Genomic DNA, 18725 nt, shown 5'->3' with positions numbered 1-18725 from the left:
CAGACAATCCAGTGATTAATATTATGAGCATCGATCCGCGCAATTGGGTGGATGACATGCACCAACCAAGTCAGCGAGCCTTACCACCCGATCGCGTTGGTTGCCTCTTACGACAAGCATAGTCGCCAATATGGCAAGCATGGGTTGCTGAAGACCTATTCTAACCTTGATTTTCACGGGTCCACCATATTAGGGACCATGGAGACTTACAGTACCTTTGCTTCCTGCATGAACCCCGGCAGGATTTACATCAACCTTCAGTCACTGGCGATAGTGTACCAGTTAAGCCAAAGATTAAAATGACGAAAATACTACATTTAAAAGTCTGGCATGCATAAAAAATCTTCGAATGAATGTTGAACATACATGCCCTCTTAGGGGGACAATACTTTATTGTTACTTCAACTCCGCCCGAGGTTACAGCCACCAGCAATCTGAGTTATTAATTAGCACTGCCAATATAGAAATAAAACACTTTGTACATACAAAGTTATGAATTAATTCTATTTCGTTTAAAAAGCACAATATTAAATGATAATGTACATGACTGAAAAGGTCTTTGACTGTTTTTACACTGCAATATAGTTGTGATGGAAAAATCAATACAGTCAAGCAGGACATGCTCGCCTGCGATTCATTCACCACAAGGGATACAAAACGGAGGATCCTCACCTTTCAAAATATTTTCATGGGTATATGTGTTGTGGCTAATACGAAATCGTCGCATAATGACCTCTTCAAATATGGACTGACAGCCCAAGTAGGTGTAACTGATATTTGGTTTAATTTCATGTAATTTAAAGATACCTACTTGGGTGTCCCACTTCTTTTGCGTCCGATCTCGAATGTAACATCCAATTAATGTTTCGAATCACTCTATGAAAAAAATGTGGTATCACAGATTTGTTGAGAGCTGTTTTTGCACTAGCAACGGCCATTGTGTTCTTCGTGATTAAACAACTGTTCATCATGAAAGTCTGGGGCTCTGCCTTGGAGCCTCTTGAACATCGTCTATTTACAGTCTGTATGTGGAGGCTGACATTGAACAACGTCACATTAAATTTTCAGTATATCTCTAAATTACGTTCTAGTAAATCCAATCCCGCAAATAAAGAGGTGGACCTAACATTAGCTGTACTGAAGAAATCTGACACAAATACAATAGTTTATCAACAAGAATATAATGAATTACGAAGGACATATTATACTTACAAATCTATATTTAAATATGATCCATGGATGGTGACGTTGTTGCCAGCGCCACTGTCATTGGATCCAGGACTATCTCATCCACATTACCTGATAACTGTTCTATTTGCACAGCAGAAGCAAATGCTATTTTAACAGCACTAACATATATCAACAGCCAAACTAAACATAAACAATTCATAGTTTTTTTCAGATTCTCTTTCTTGCCTTCAGGCTTAATAAAACATGTCTTCCTCTGCACTTTAAATCGAGATAAATATTGTTTAAACAGCTGTTCAAAAACACACTTGCACAACTTTCTAAAGGCAGATATTAGATCATTTCTGGCGAATGAACACTAACAGGTGGAAATGTAACCTCTAGTGTCACCATTTGGACATTTGGGGTTACACTATCAACCCTTAGTGTTAACTCCTGAAATGAATGATACCTAGTTTCTTTATTAAACAAATGTTATTTTGAAACAGGTTTCCAAAATCTCAATTGCATACACAGATATATTAGATTATTTGGGACAAATGACCACTAACAGTTGCAAATGTAACACCAAATTGCATCATCAACCCTCAGTGTTGTGATTGTGTAATTAGTTTATTTCCAAAAATCAAATAGTATTTCTAAACAGGTTTTCCAAACATAATTGCATAACTTTCAATACAAGGATATTATATAATTGTGGGCAAATAAACACCAGCCGTTACCCCTTGGGTTCATGCACTACATTTCAAAAGTAACTTCACCTATTTTCGCGAAACTTTCTCGCCACTATTGCAACACTAACGCAGATTTATCGCGCCAGTTGAGACATTATCGCGAAACTATGGCGCCACTTTCGAGACACTTTCGCGCCATTTTCTCGATAACATTTGACAAGATCGCGGCACTTCGCGCCACTTTCGGAACACTTTCACGGCAGTATTGCACGAATTTCACGCCACTATCGCGCCACTTTTGAGACAGAATAGTCACGCTGCGGTACACCAGGTGTTGCATTTGCAATTGCTGGTGTTCGTTTGTCTAACTTCATCTAAAAGCTCTGTATATAAAGAAATGCAATTATTGTATTTTTGAAAAACAATTTTAATATAGTATTTGTTTGGGAAAATAGAGTCAGTAATGATAAAAAATGTCAAAGGTTGAAACTGCAAAACCTAGTGTTCAAACGGTGACTCTCACACGGTTGATTTGCAAAATTAACAATGACCATAACTACTGCCAATATATTCTTAGACAGCTGCATCTAATAGGTTTGTTCACATATTTCTGAAAACCCATTTAAATTCAGACCGATTTCCGTCAAAAGTCACTTGGCTCGCAACCTTAGTGTAGAGATGAAATATACAACATTTTGTCACATTTGAACTAACGGCTCACTCGGAAAATTACTAACGATGTTTTAGCATGTGAGTGACATTTCAGTGACCTTGACCTTGACCTCAACATGACATGCGTCAAACGAATTCCCCAGACCTATATGTCGCAGATATGATATATCATAATCATATACCTTGATGTTGACAACTTATTCTCAAAACAAAATGCGGCGGCGACGTAGCGGTGGTCGGGGCAGATAGAAACTGACAAAAGCCATAAGTGCTTAATTATGATTTTTGAATAGGACTCTTATAATGTTATATCACATAGTAATATCAAAGCAAGTGAACATTTTTTTGAGATGCAGATATAATGACGAAAAGATGTATGGGTATGCTATAAGAATGTCATGCTCACATTTCAATAAAATAATCATACATATTAAAAATGTTTTTCATATAGTTTACAAAAAAGTACAAATGACTGATCTTTTGGGGTATTCCTAGCAGTGAGACAAGAAACACCATTAGCAAGGCATTCTTTGCGAATTTTCGTAACGCAGAGAGTGAGGTATTGAATTTTAATCTCCTTTATAAGGTCCACATCTAACAAATGTGAACAGTAAGGGTTGCAATTGATAATAATGATCGTCTCTTCCAAGACGTGAGATCTAATGAACAATGAGATATTTGACAGTATTAAATTGAAAAGTCATAATGGTTATTTAGTGGTATATATTCATTTAATACAACCATTTCACGAATTCAGTGACCCTTTGCTATTAAGATCAAGCTCAGATTCATCAATATCAAAAAACTAAATTCAATTAATTCAATGTATGTCTTTACTGCCCCCACATCCCGTTTCAAAAAAAATATTTAAAGTAAATTACAGACGTGTTACTTCATGTGTATCTGAATAATGAACTGACAACAATGAATATTTGAAATGAGAATAAATTGAATTCTTAAATGTTCATAATTTAAACATTTCGATATTTTAGTGGTGCATCTTATCCATTGACGAACATAGGGAATATATCAGTTCTTGACGCCACCTTATGTCTGCTATTTAGGTTAACTGTAAGTGTCCTTGATCATTGACACACAATGTGGAATACAATTCTACCAATCTTATAAGCATATTAATTGGTTTGGCAAGAGAGAAGTATGAGCTGCCATTACACACGGTATCATCCGCAGCTTTCTTGGTTTGTAAGGCAGAACGTGTCGTGAAGTCCTTAACAATGGTGAACACACATGCTACTAGGCTTTGCGTCTGTCATGCTGTACGAAACCATGCAAAAACTATCCGTTAAAGTTTGTAAACGCCACAGAAAGAATCTATTGAAAACGGCATATGCGTTTCTTTTTAAGGGCAGTATATGTAGCGATAAGGTAAGTCGAAAACTGACTGAAACAACCATCTGGTCCAAAGAAACGCACGTTCAAATTCTTGACCAGATACGATAAGAAGATATCATGACAATGTATAAAACGCAGCTATTGAGTGTCGACAAAACATTGTAAGAAGGCAGTGTGCTGATACCCAGGTGGATTTGTGAAATGCTTAATGTGAGTATAGAGATATCCGTGTTGCCATATGAATGTGGGGTCAAACAGCATGGCTCGTATCAAGAATTAATAGCTTGGCTTAAAATCCGACAACTCCTGGCAAAGTGAGCCAAATGAGATAATCGACAGGCAGTTGACATTATGGAAAGGCAATACTTGAATAGATGGTGTGTCTATTGGGACCCCAAAGCACCACTGTTTTCTTTCTCTTTTTCATACACGTAAGTTGCTTATGTGTTGTTTTTAACAAATAATTCGTTGCAGCTCACGTTCGGGATGTGTCATGAATTAGTTTCCGATCAGGATCTTAATTTTCTGTCTGTACGGTTTCTAAATAAGGGTTGCACTCATAATTTTTGCATCTTTTTGGGAAGCTTGTTCTTTACAATATCATTAACATGTACTCTACGTCCATGGTTATTTTTAAAAACAATTTAAAAGTTGGAAGAATATGAAGACATGCAGCGTTTTGAGTCTGAACTAACAAATTATCAATTATTGTAACACGTTTCCGGACTTCTTCAGGTGCAGTGTGAAAGCGTATATATTATCTTTGTACAGAAGCCTACCCTGAATACACAAATTAGCATGTATATATATATAATATCTAACACAAATACTCACACACAAATACTTTTTGATGATGAGACAGGATGTAGCCCTGAAACGTTGGTGCAAATAATAGGAAAGTTGTTTTCCACAAAAATAAATTTAATATCATTACATCTCTTTCGTCTGGGTTTATGTTTTACTTGCGAAAATACATGATCATTTGAACAACTGTATGTATCTGATGCTTCATTGACATTATATCAATATAGTCAGATATGTCGTTTTCGTTAAGGTCACAATCCAGTGCTCATTTGATTAAACCTTCACTTTACATTGCACAGAAAATGAAATGGACACTGGTCTGTTTCACTTTGAGCTTGTCAATGGACGGTCTATACAGTGAGACGACGGTAACGATCCACCCACAATGGTTGGCACAGGGAGGTAGTGCTCGCTATGACAGTAACAGGTGGAACAAGCACAATGGTCTGGATAGCACATCCCTCATTCCAAACTGCCGGAGCATTCGGACTGATAGTGGACGCTGGAATAACAGAGATTATAATGCTCGCCTGTTCCAAGACGTAAGATCAACCTTTGAATAATACTGAATCTATTATTTGATATTGAAAGTTGTCACTAGTATTGTTCAAAGATATATTTGGCACTATCAAGTTGAAAGCAAATCATGGTGACAATGTATTGGTATAAATTAATTTTCAACAACGAGAAATCCTGTTGCGAGAGAGCAAATTATGGTGATAATGTGTTGGTATATATTCATTACCACAACGAGAAATCCTGTTACGAGAAATATATTTTGATTGCAGCAGGCACGTGTTGCTATATCTGTCTACTGAACAGACACTAATGGTGTTCTAGCCAATAACAGGTCAAACATTACCCAACATGTTACAACAGAAACCAAAACAAACGGTTATATTAAAATAAATTAAATGTTCAACCTTTCAGTATATTGAGGCCTTAGCAGTGATAATAAAAGCGAATATACTTTTCCCAAATGTCGGAGCATTCGAACTGACGGCGGGCGCTGAAATAACAATGGGCTTTATTACAATATTTTCCAAGATGTGTTATTATCTTGTAATTCATACCAGATACCACTTACTTACCTGTTGAACATTACCATGTTGAAAATCCAGTGAGGATTATACAGTTATGGAATTTATTCATTTCACATGGTTATCTCTTCTCACAATATGTTTCCAGTTCAGGCATGTGTTGCCTTAACTACCACCTTACCTACTTTGCCAAAGACGCATCAAGTGAAATACAATATATACTCTTCAAAAAACGAAACGCAAAGCCAGATTTGTGTGAGGTAGGAAAAATACATTTATACGAGGAACCTTACAAGGTATTGAGCCAAAATGTTGTTGGGAGAACACTTCGTGATTGTAGTTTTCTCAGTTATCGGTACATAGGAAAAGTCCAAGGTGAAGGTCAGCTATCATCATAACGCGTTTGTCCCCCTTTGGAATCGAAAGCGGCCTGACATCTCCTGCCCATGGAAGATACGAGTATGCGAATAACATACCGGGGAATGGTAGCACACTCGTGCAACGTCTGGGGTTGTGGTTGACGTCGGCGTAGCCTTCTATCAAATTCATCCCACAGGTGCTCTATCGGGTGAAATCCGGGGATCTGGAGGGCCAGGGGAGAACATTAACGTTGTTGTTGTATAGACAGTCTCTTGTGATCCGTGATGTATGCGGTCGAGCGTTGTCCTGATGGCATACACCGTTGCCGTTGACTGCAATTGGGAAGACGTGTGGTAGGAGAATTCGTTGATGTATCGTTGCCCTGGATATGGACCATACCTGTCCTGCCATGATGAGAGGTAGTCGCCTATATCATGACGTTACCGCCACCAAACCTGTCCACTTCCTGTACGCAGTTTCAGGCGTAACGTTCTCCCCGACGTCTGGAGATCCGTGCTATTCGTCCCCTCGACGGAGGAGAAATCAATGCAGTCGTTGTTAATGGGTGTTGTCGACTCAATATGACGCGTCGAAACTAATGGTTTGCATGTCCTTGATATGATCATTTTGATCCGCGAAATTTGTCACTGACACAATAACACATTAAACCTCTTCATTTTGCACCTCTTGGTCCGCTTATTTTGCTTTTATGGCCAAAAATATCCGTTTTGCGTTTCTTTTTTTTAAGAGTAATATTAAACAAAAGGTTAATGACACAATAGTTTGAAATGAGACATTAATTGTTTTCGGTCGTCTTAGTAATTTAAACAGTAAATGTCTATCCACGAAGCCTTTTAACTTCTTAAACAACTGCAGTCTCTTCACAACCACTAAACATAGGAAGGAGTTCTGCATCTCATGATTTCAGCTGTTTTGCTGAAATGAATTTATACATTGTAAAACAAAGCATGGGAGCATGTGCTGCAATCTGATTGGTTGAAAAACATTGTTAAATGGGATTTGAACCCCGAACATCGGAACATTTCACACAGCGTATGGATACTTTATTGATGGGTATCATAATCCGATTTTGGAAAATATGGGACTGAGCATCCGACTTACAATACCGCATTCATTATTTGTTCCCTTCTCCTTTCAAGAAGGGAAAATTCGTCGTGGAAGCATATGGCACCATACAATTCGGACGTGTCGTCACTAAAGTCGCACATTGCATATACTTAGAAATAGACTGCTGTTGTATTTTTAATGTTGTTGAGATTTCATGTTCTAAAGATGTGCGGATGTTAATGTGTACACGATGCTCGAAATTTATGATAAATGTTATTTGCAGGTGTAAATATTCAATAACAACTTCAAATTGGAAGACACATTATGTTTCTCTCCTAACTGTTTGCTTGATGGAATATTAAATTCAGTGGCCAGAGGACCCCAACAGAAGTGGCTACCCAGATCCCAACTACTTGAAGAATGCCACCAAGCAGAAGGAACTGTTTTCCTTGTACCTTGCTAACATTAACAGTGGTTACGAGAACGACGTGATCATGACGTCGAGAGGTACGACAGTATTTATGCACTGAGCCAAAGATAGAAAAATACAATGATTAAAACAGCCCAATTCGCAAAACATGTTCCACAGTATTGTAAGGAATTCTTTGGCCTTGTTGAGAACGAATAGTACATCATTATTTGGGAATTGTGAAGCACTTCAACTTTGGCACCGAATAAATGTATAGTTAAGTTTAATTCTAACCCAAAAGCATTAAACTTACAATACTACATGTAATTATAGTTATCAAATTATACCAGGATACAACGTTGCACATAACTGTTTCATTGATATTTATTTCAGAACATCAAATGAATATTGCCCTTATTGTCCGGGCGAGATATGGTATATTTGTAGTAAATTTTATTGAGAAAGGACATCACAGAAAATGTCGAATTAAAACATGCAATATTAACACCGTTACGTGTAAAATGGAACTGTTTAATGAAGTTAACTTACACAATACTCTCGAATGTTTTATACCATTTATTGCCAAAATTAGGTGCTTCGCGAAACTAGAGACAATAAGAGACAAGACGGTCGAAAAGCATAGGGGACTCATTTATTTTTTGTTTTTAATGATTCGTAAAGGAAACATATATTTTAAGGAGGAATAAGCATCATAAAACTGACAGACGTGATTCAGAAGAAGAAATTGAGATATGTCATTCATCAATCAGTGTCCTGTTCCGTTGTATTATTAATTTTAGCTCTAAACTGGCCGAACTGGATGAACCAGTCTGAACATGAAGGTCAGTTCCCCAACAACGTCGATGCTGCTGCAGAGTTCCTGATGTTGATGGTGCAAGGCGTTTACGACTTCACCGAAGGACAGATCCCACCCTACATTGAACCCATTAATGAACCGGACCCAAAATTCAACATTTTGAACCTCACGACTGCCGCCATGTTCCACAAATCAGTCGCAGAGAAACTCCATGCAAGGTTTAACATCAAAGTTGCTGGTCCTACACTTGACGGTTTCGCCAGAAATTCGGATAGAAACAACTTTACCGACTGGAAAAAAGTGGCCAATTTCATGGACATCACTATGGACTTTTTAGACGTGTTTTCCTTTCATTCGTACAACTCACTTACTGTTTCGGGGAAATCTCACAAGTTTACTGGTATGAATGAAGCACGTCTGGTAGCATTTGTTGACCTGGTTGAAAGCTATGCCTCTCAGAAGACCGGAAAAATTATCCCACTTGTTATCAGTGAATATGGTCGCGGATCCGTGGAGGGAATTGACAAATATGCTACATCAGGTATAGTAGACTTTTCAACAATATACCAAGCCAATGCCCATAGATTTACCCAACTAGGTCTCAGGGAATACATTGACAGAACAGTGGTGTTTCTTTTAGCCAATGAAAAATATCCGGGACATGATAGTCTCAACTGGTCACTTTTCACTCTTCAAGGAAACGCCACACGTATTGTCGACGTCTTCAAATTTTGGTACAAATTCGCATCAGGATACTACTTTATCAGAACTACCAGCCAGTATGATGAACAGGAACGAACTGTATCGCCGTTAGCAATGTCAAGCCCATTGAATAACGAAACGGTCGTTTTCTTGCACAGCTATTCTCAGAAGTCACAATCCGTCAAGCTAGACTTTGAAGACGGCTGGATCAAGCCAACCACTGGAGAAGCTACCTGTATCACCATCAAGGACGAATGGTACCCAGTCATTACCTTTAATGAACCCTTCGACATCCAGAAGACCCAAGGAATGGTTGAACTTCCTCCTGAAGCAACATGCCACTTGAGATTTAAAACCCCTTCACACCAACTGCCTTCAGTCACTCTCAACGAAACCACATACTACGGAGCTGATACACTGATACCAATCAAGGGAAATGTCGCCTTAACAGTAATATCTCTACCAAATGGTCAATATCACAGTGCAAGACTGAGAGTTTCTGCCAGTTGGCCGATTAATGAAACAAACAGTGTATCATATCTTACCTTCAACCTCCACCGCCTTGACTCGTTCTATAAGCTGTATGACGCCAACATATTGGAAGTACCACCTTTTGGGAGGTCTGGGAGTTTGCTGTCCCAACCTCCCTGTTTGTCACCGGGCATAACCAAGTACAGATTCACTTCTCTAACAACATGACAGCGGGACATGTTTCTTCAGTTGCTCTTGTCACAGCCAAGCTGGTCCCTTCTGATTTGAAGTCATAATAATGATAACATATCTGACAAATTCCCCAACTTTGACAGCATTAAACAAATTCCATTAATATCTCATTGTTTCTATCTTCCCTGTAAAAGGGTATATAGGTCCGATTAACTAGTGCGTTGCATTCTGTGATTGTTTGGTTGTTGTGTAACGTCGCCATCAGCACTATGACGGAGCAAGGAAATTAAAGCGTTTACTGAATATGCTGCATATTTTGAAAAATACTGTCAGTTTTATAGAGTTGGCCCACTGAGAAGCCATGCCACACTTTAACATCGATACCAAAGTCAACGTGTACTGCACGAATCCTTGTTATATCCCAAAAATGCCGAGCACCAGGCAGTGAAATAATATATACCATTTCTTAACGTCTTTTGGTATGACCCGGCAAGGGAATCGAACCACAGACCTTCCACTATATAGGTGATCTGTCCACGAGACTACTGAGATGGTCTCTAACTCTTTAAGACTTAAAACCATTATAATAAAAACGTCTTATTGGAAATGTACACATTTGTTGTTTATCGATGTTATTGATCTCTGTCGTTGTGTCTACGAGGCTTTGTCAAAGATAAGGAGTCACCAACAAGTATTGAAAATAGCTTATTTAAATTGTCATTCTATTTTATTGTTTTTTTTGCAAAGAGATAATTGGAAACTTGATCACTTACACGGGAGGTGCATTCAATAATACGGGGTGACGTTAAAAACTATAGATTGCTAAGGATGAAACGGCATCAATTTTTTTATTCATAAATCAAGAAGCTTTTGGCTCTGTTTGTCCCTTTAGAAAGCGGATCAACACACCTGGGAAACTATCATACGACAATTTGAATTTGATAAGCTGTGTGGAACTGTAACTATGTTGTACCTTTATTTATTGTGTTAACCGCGTGTAACTGAATATATTTTCATTTTAATCTTCGGAATGACATCTGGAGGAAATAAAGAATCTCATTCCTTAATGTGGGCATTAAACAAAATAAAACATGATGATAACCAAAATACGTTTAACAAAGGTAAGTGGACATGGACAACAGTTTGTTGTAACGAGTAGAAGATTAATACATATGCGGGATTTATAGTCTCACGTTAGTTTAAACCTTTTCGATAGAAGTATGTATGAATGTACACGTACTGATTTTAAGATATCTAAATTGGTAGTTATTTTGGTTAAATTAGTATTACCATAAAACATAGTGTTAAGATCAACACCCTCAGAGTAGAAGAGGGACGTGGATCATTTCTTAGAGTATTATAAATAGGACATGAAAAGAAACAATGTGATACATTTTCATTTATGTATCTTCAACAACAAGCTGCATTGTCAGAAATTTGTTGATCACTACAACCAAGTCTGAGGCAAGAATGTACAGTTTGTAATATAAAGTTGGTATTTTTTTTTCTGTTTTAAAAAACATTTAAAATCATCAACGGTTTCTGGATTGATAATGTCATCAGGGAAATGGCTCCAGCGCTAAACAGCGTCTGGTAAAAACGATAAGCATAATAATTTGTCCTACATCTCATAGTTTGAAAATCTCTCAATCTCATAGTCTCTCAAACTATAGCTACTCTCAGCAGAGACATTTCCGGGTATTAGGTGTGAAATATATTGAGGCGTCTAGGGATTGATCATTTTTGGGAAAAGTGTTTGTTTTAAATTTTGTCGACTTTGGGCGAGTGGTAGGAAACTCGTCACAGCATACAACTTATTGTCACTTGTACCTCTTGTTGCTCCGCAAATCGTCCTTAATGCCTCTAAATGTAAAATTTCAATTGTCATTTCTTGTTCTTTCGTACAATGAGAGCAATAATCAAAGACTTGCACTATGTAAGACTTGTACATAATCTCTAAGAAATGGCAGGCGATATTTGAGACTACCGAGACATTTCACCTCAGGACTTACTTTTCTGACAATAATATCAATATGGAAATTCAATAAGCATTAGTGTTGCATGATTAATCCTAAGTGTTTATGCATATCAACTTCCTATCAATCCCTTTCATTTGAAGACTGGGATCATTACCAGGAAATTTCTTCAGCGAGAACTGAATAGTTTTCTGGGTTTGGGGGATAAAAAGTGACTTGCCATTTTTCATTCCATTGAGAGACATTGTCTGGGTCATTAGTAAGAACATTTGCAGTGGTATTTGGATCTTCTACAATTATAAATACAGAGGTATCATCAGCAAAAAGGCGAATATTACTATCAATGCCATCAACTATATAATTAATGTACACTAAAAAACGGACCCTTAAGGGACACCAGCCATAATAGATTTTGTAGATTTATAAAACTGTAGTGTCAAGTTCACCGATAAGTTTGCTTTTGGATCATCAGGAAAATAGCCCATCTGAATCAAACAGTAAGGGTTGTCACCGATAATCTTTTATGAAATCTACATTAACTATAAAGACTCGATCGTAGTGTGGAGGGTAGGGATGACCACCTGAACCTGAACCATCTCGTGAGTATTCCTTTTGTTTGTATATATTCATGTCAGGCTGAATGTCGTTTGGCACAGTGAGTGAGTGAGTATGGTTGAAGGCCGCAATATTGGTTTTAGCAATATTCCAGCAATATCACGGTCGGGGACACCGGAAAAAGGGATTCACACATTGTGGGGAATAGAACCCGGGTCTTTGCCATTTAACAACCCGTTTGGCACAGACTATACTGTTAAGGTTTACAGGTTTTACTGGTGTTTTTTTTTTAAAACAAGCTAGTGAACAAAGAGAGAATCGTTGAGGCGTCGCAACGCAATATTAACGACTCCTAGCACTCAGGGATCACATCTCAAATATTTGTTGAATCCGTAATTCTGTCATTTCCCACTTACCAGTGATTATGGCAGAGGTATGTATATCTTAAATTCTTTAATAAATCTTCGATTTGATGTCATTGTTGTAATTGTAGAAATATAGTACTGTAAAATATGACATGTACAAAATACTTACAATAACATGTAATTGATATGGACATCTGTACAACTGTATGGATCACATGATTTGAACCATATTAAACCATATACATTTGTATGACAATGATGAGAGCGCGTTTTATGATTAATCGTAAATAGTTTTCATCAATGAAATGAACCCATATCAGCGTATTGTAAATAATAATTTAATTAAACATGATGTTAAAAGCGGCGTTAAACCCAACTCACTCACCTACTCATTAAACTGGATATTTGTTCCAGAAAATGAAATGGACACACGTCTTTTTCCGGTGTAGCCGATGTATACAGTGACCAACGTCTGTTTTACCGTGATAAATTCAAAATGTCACCTTAACTTGCCTGATGATAGAAATTTTGTTATTGCTTGTTTGTTGTTTAACGTGTTATGTACGAAATATTAAGTTAAAGAAAGAATTAATGTTTTTTTGAACATTATTAGCCAAAAGTGAGCAGGAGTAAAAAGGAGTAAAAAAATGAGGCAAAGGTCATACTTTCTGCCCAGTGGAGATTCTGGTTTAGTATTCCCAACAACCTCTGTTAGCCATAAGGATCGAGTTTTCAAGCTCGACTAATTGTGTATCACCATACATCGACGGCCTGGATAGTTGCTTATAATATCAGTCACTAGTTTGTCTGGTCAAAACTCGATTATTACCATGCCGCTGTAGTAGAAATGTAATATTTCTGAGTACCACATTAAGCAACGAATAAACGCGAGGATGAAACGTCTCTTCATTGTTAAGATAATCAGAGTTAGTGATGTATTTTCACTCTCTCAAACTGTTGCAACTACGGGTAGAAAGTGTCCCTTATCCTTACCAATATTTCGGGGAACGGTTGGCCCAGTCGTTTAAGGCGCCGCAAATCGCTCTTCAGAGTTGCGTCCCTTGAACATGCCAGAAACCTATGATTGTGGGTTCGCCCCGATCATGTTTCTAGGTTTGTCAGCACCATACCCGTGCTCATTGGTTTCACCGAAGTGGAAAACGTCTAAGACCTGCACCACTTCGGGCTTTCCTCCCACATTAAGCTGACACGCCGTGATATAACTGGAACACTGTTAAAAGCGGCGTTAAATCCAACTCACTCACTTACCAACATTTAGGGGAAAATTTTGGCAATAGCTTATTGAGCAAGTAGACATGAAATATGGAGCTCATCAATGTCGTTCCTACCACTTCAGTTGCATATTCCATGTAAATAGGTTTAGTCTACAACATCGATAACACTGTCCATTCTTGAGAATTTGAGTCTTGAAGACATATTTCCCGTGTCTGCCTATCCTGTTAGTGTCCCTCACCAAAGGCAATCTAAAGTTTGACTCAAAGTTGATTTTAACTACTACCTACTCCGACATATTATAATGTTTGAAGTTATAAAACTGATTCATTGAACTTGAAACACGTGGAGGCGTTATTGTTAACACTGTGACTCAAGTCGAAGCTGCTTTCATAGAAGAAAATTTTGCACTAAACGATAATAGTATAAATATTATACCTTAAAACTATTTTTTTAGGTATAACAAAACTAAACATATAAACGTTTTACACCCAAACAATAGCAATATTAGCGTTTCTTATTTCTAAAATGCAAAATATATTGTTTAAAGTGTCGTTTCTGTCCGAAGTAGTTTCGCCTTTTTCGAAGAATAAAAAAAAGAAAGAAAACTAATGTCAGGAAATATCATCCTACCTAGCCACTCCCCACTTTTGCCACAAACTGAGCATTATATGTGCCTTAAGCCCTTAGAACATATGATCTTGGGTGTCCCTTTCCTTTATGTATCAACCCATCCATATATGAGTTTTGACGACAAAACCTCATCATTCTTGTCAGGTTTAGAAAACATCAAAGATCAGTCATGTTACGAATTGTTCTTAGACATAGCGTTCTGCGATTCAGCGTAGTTAATTTCAGTCCAAACTGTCCCTGTCCCTCAACTAGTCATCATTGCTCCGTGAAGATCCTTGTTAAATATGATCTTCAGCAACCCAGCTGTCAGAAGAGGAAAGTAACAGGGTCGGGTGGTCAGGTTCGCTGACATGGTTGATGCATGTCATCGTATCCCAGTTACATAGATCGATGCTCATGATGTCAATCACTGGACTGTCGAGGGCGTTGAAGAGCAAGTAAACTTTAAATAAGTAGAGGGAACATCTTAAAGTCGATATCTGCAAAACTGGCGCGGCTCCGTTATGGAAAGTTTTGGTTTGCCGTGAAAACAATTCAATCAAACGAAAAAGAAATCTCATATTGCACCAGAAAGAGTACTTTCCTATTGTCAAATTCAGAACTAATAACCATAACTCTCCCGTTGAAACCGACCGCTGGCACAACATTGGGAAAGTGGAACGAGTGTGTAACTATGTAACTCTCCTGCTGTTGAGTTGATTTTCTCTGTCTGTTTAGATGTGAAACTCCACCCAACAACGTTTTATGTACATTCCCAAAGTAATCTATGAATGGCCAGATATATAAAAATTAACAGGGTGTTCTATTTTCGTAAAGCGAAAAAAATGTTTTTTTCCTAAATGTATAAATATACTTGCTTGCTTGTATTATTTACTGAATGCATGTACGTATGATCATGTATCACTGTTCTGTGGGTTTTCGAGGAAATAAACAAATGTTTTCATTTCCTGATATGTGTTCCGCACTCATCTATCTTGTGACAATTAGCCGCTATACATATACTGTTTCTGCTATTTGTGTTAATCCTACAAGTATAACACCATTGTATTCATTGTTGAATGTGGGAAACAGCCACTTGACACTGTGATGTTAAAATAACAATTAACAGCCTGTAACAAGCTTTTCTTGACAAACATTATGTTTGGGTACCCAAATAAACCGGTTTATCCTTAATGTGCCACCACACTGCAGTGGACTGACAGCTTCTATGCATATACAAGCACTGGGCTCATGCCAAAGGGGTCACAGCAGTTAGTGAGTGAACTAAACTTAGGATCGTCGTTGCTGATCTCAAACCTCTTTGGACTTCAATTGTATGTGTTCTATGAGATTAATAGGAACATTGTCCATTATATATAATAGTAGTTGTATATGATATGATAGTTCACTGGACAGTCAGATAATCTATTTACATTTACATGGATTTCCTTTTATCTAAAATGTTATGGCAGGTTTTGGCAATCAGAGAACATAACACATTGCACCATATACAAAAGCAGTTTTATTTGCTTATCACAAAGTCAATTAAAACCTGGGTTTACATGACAGCATTCTTCTATTTTTTAAAACGCTCATCGGTGAACATAGGAAGTTAAAAGTACATTGCATTCATCTTCAACAACATTATCACTTCAACAGACTTATTACAGTATCGACCAAGCTCGATTTTTATCGGGGCTGTTCCACTTCTAAATTTAGAAAGTGCACTCCTGTGTGATCAGGGCATAGGATGCATAGCACAGGCCTCTGTAGAGTATTCATGTTTCAAACAACAATATAATCTTAGCTTATTACCCCCCTTACCTGAAGCACTCTGTGGTTGTAAACTAGCATGTTTCCAGTCCGTTTTAAATCTATCAAATATCACATGTTGTACTACAGCGGTAATACAATATATGTTAAAATTATTTTCAGAGGGTATAAAAAGCTGTAAACCACGATCTCTGAACTTCTAAGTAAATGTATCATAAAGTTTTCTTCCGGTATCCCGGTTGTTACTCCAATCAAAGATTTTCCGGGCGACTCGATCTTGGGTCGGATTACAAAAAACGTTTGTAACATCTAATATCATTTCCCCCTTTGACGGACTATTGGAGGGACCCACTCCATATCACCATTACCAGCCGGATTTGGTGCAAATTGAAATAAAATCGGATAGCGCGATTTTGTACAGCATTGATGCATGATGAATCTTGGGTACGCCAAATGCGCGACCCATCGCGTATTGAATGACCGATTACACCAATGGTTCATTTAGCGTAGTAAAAATACGATACTCCATTCTACCTAAAAGATTATACTTAGAGATGAATAGAACAAGAGCTCTGCTGGCTGAACTTGCTGCAACCTTTGCCATACCTGAAAAGACTAAATGTTCAGTCAGCAGTAACCCTGAATGACAATAGTTATCAACAACTTCTAAAATGTGTTCACCACACATAAATAAAATATTTGTTTTTATAACAGATTGTGGCATAAAAATAATAACTTTTTGAATTATCATTATTTATGGACATTTGGTTAACATTGCACCAAGCACTGATATGAGATCTTCAGCTGTTTCTGCAAGCAAGACAATATCATCAGCATAAGTGAACATACCAACCGTTGTATTATTAATCCAAACACCGACTGACACATTATCTTTCCATGTAGCAAATTATCTATATGCATGTTAAATAACAGGACTGTGAAGTTGACGTAAAACCTAAAACTTGATGATGATAATAAATGAATGTTAATGCAACAAGCGTTGCGTGTGAAGATATACTGAATACATTTGACACATTAACATATTTCAGCACCTTTTTTAACTGTAAAATTAGATACATTTAAACATAAGTAGCATATAACCGTTGAAATTAAAAGGTCTACAAGAAGATGTATTTCTTATAATAGAAGGTCCATAAGGGTATTAAGTATTTCGTTATGAAAAAAAGTTCTCTTGATATTCAATACTAGACATTTCCCAACATCCCACTTTTTGTTTGTTTATGGTTAAAGTTAATAAGAGGAGGTTTGGTGGGGGACTAGAGGTATCTTTTCACAGGGTGTTATTCTGGCATTACCCACTATTTACTGGAGGATATTGGAAATGAATATAGACTGTCATGTTGTCTGACTACAGATAGGATTTGTTATCTTAACAATCACTGGGGGTTTCACATTTGGGGTGATTTGTACAATTGCCGAAATGATTCTGCTGAGTATTGGTGCTTAGTGATGTAAAATAGAACATTTTATTATTAGAGGAAATTGGTAGTGAATACTTAATACCATCTTTACAGGATATCTTCAGGACTTTTAGCCCTTTCTTTCTCTGTGTGTAATTCTGATGGAAAGAAGTCATTCAACCAGTTCATGCGTTCCATGGTAAACACAGATCCGACTTGGTTAGAATCCGTGTTTAGCCGCGACAACTTCCCGCTGGTGACATTGTAGTGAACTTGGGAAGTGGTAATGCTTTTTTATATTCATATTATTATAATCTGTCAAACTGTACATAAATGTGTGTGTATTAAATCATAAAATTCAAAGGGACTGTTCCCTACACCCATCAATATCATAATGAATGAACATTAGTTTATTGTATGGATTATATAAAGCTCTCACTAAGTGTATGTTTAACAAGCATGTAAGATGGGATTAAGGGAGAAAGGAAATATTTTCCTGAAGGTTTCCAATAACTAGTGAAGGAAATTGGAAATGGCTGAACCCGTAGAAAGCGTCATATACGTGATAGATTTGACAGATCTTACAGGGTAACATTCAATAGGCTCATTACCTTGTGATCATGTTAACATTTATTCTTAACAGTTTAGAAAAAGAGAAGATATTTGAAGTGAACTACATTGGAAAATGAGAAGAAATTAATAGTCAAGGTTTTAATCATTAAAAACTCTCTGTTCAGTAAACACAAGTTGTTATTTTAGTACTTTCAAGAGGAATCCCAAACCTTCTCTTACTCTGTTATGATATATAATGTCAAAGTGGAAGCAAAAAAACATTATCGTGCAAAAAAGCATTTTCCATGGACTTGTTTATTTGCTATTTTGTTATACATGTGTTCAGATTGATTGAAAAATATACAATATAAACTATAAATTTCTTCCGTGTGTTAATGCGTGTAATACTTGCATATTGGCTCCCCAGTTCTCATAATGCTTCATATGAAAGCAAAATTGTGTGTTTAATTAACATCATCTCTAATGTC

The 18725-nt window shown here is 37.2% G+C and overlaps 1 protein-coding gene across 1 annotated transcript; it reads left to right on the top strand.

Moving 5' to 3' along the window:
- Positions 1 to 4020: 4020 nt before the first annotated feature.
- Positions 4021 to 10357, top strand: LOC124112401. The gene is made up of 4 exons (XM_046472495.2): positions 4021 to 4097; positions 4991 to 5233; positions 7528 to 7666; positions 8369 to 10357. The coding sequence occupies exons 1-4, from the start codon at positions 4089 to 4091 to the stop codon at positions 9784 to 9786; spliced, it is 1809 nt and encodes a 602-aa protein (XP_046328451.2). The 5' UTR covers positions 4021 to 4088; the 3' UTR covers positions 9787 to 10357.
- The last annotated feature ends 8368 nt before the right edge of the window (positions 10358 to 18725 follow it).

This window comes from Haliotis rufescens, unplaced genomic scaffold, assembly GCF_023055435.1.
Source record: "Haliotis rufescens isolate VD_foot unplaced genomic scaffold, xgHalRufe1.0.p SCAF_5, whole genome shotgun sequence".
Taxonomy (NCBI): domain Eukaryota; kingdom Metazoa; phylum Mollusca; class Gastropoda; order Lepetellida; family Haliotidae; genus Haliotis; species Haliotis rufescens.
This window is presented reverse-complemented; position numbering and strand designations above follow the sequence as displayed.

Coding starts and splice junctions, on each gene's coding strand:
- LOC124112401 (XM_046472495.2), top strand. Junction 5,234..7,527: donor ATGCTCGCCTGTTCCAAGAC/GTAAGATCAACC, acceptor TATTAAATTCAG/TGGCCAGAGGACCCCAACAG. Junction 7,667..8,368: donor CGTGATCATGACGTCGAGAG/GTACGACAGTAT, acceptor TATTAATTTTAG/CTCTAAACTGGCCGAACTGG.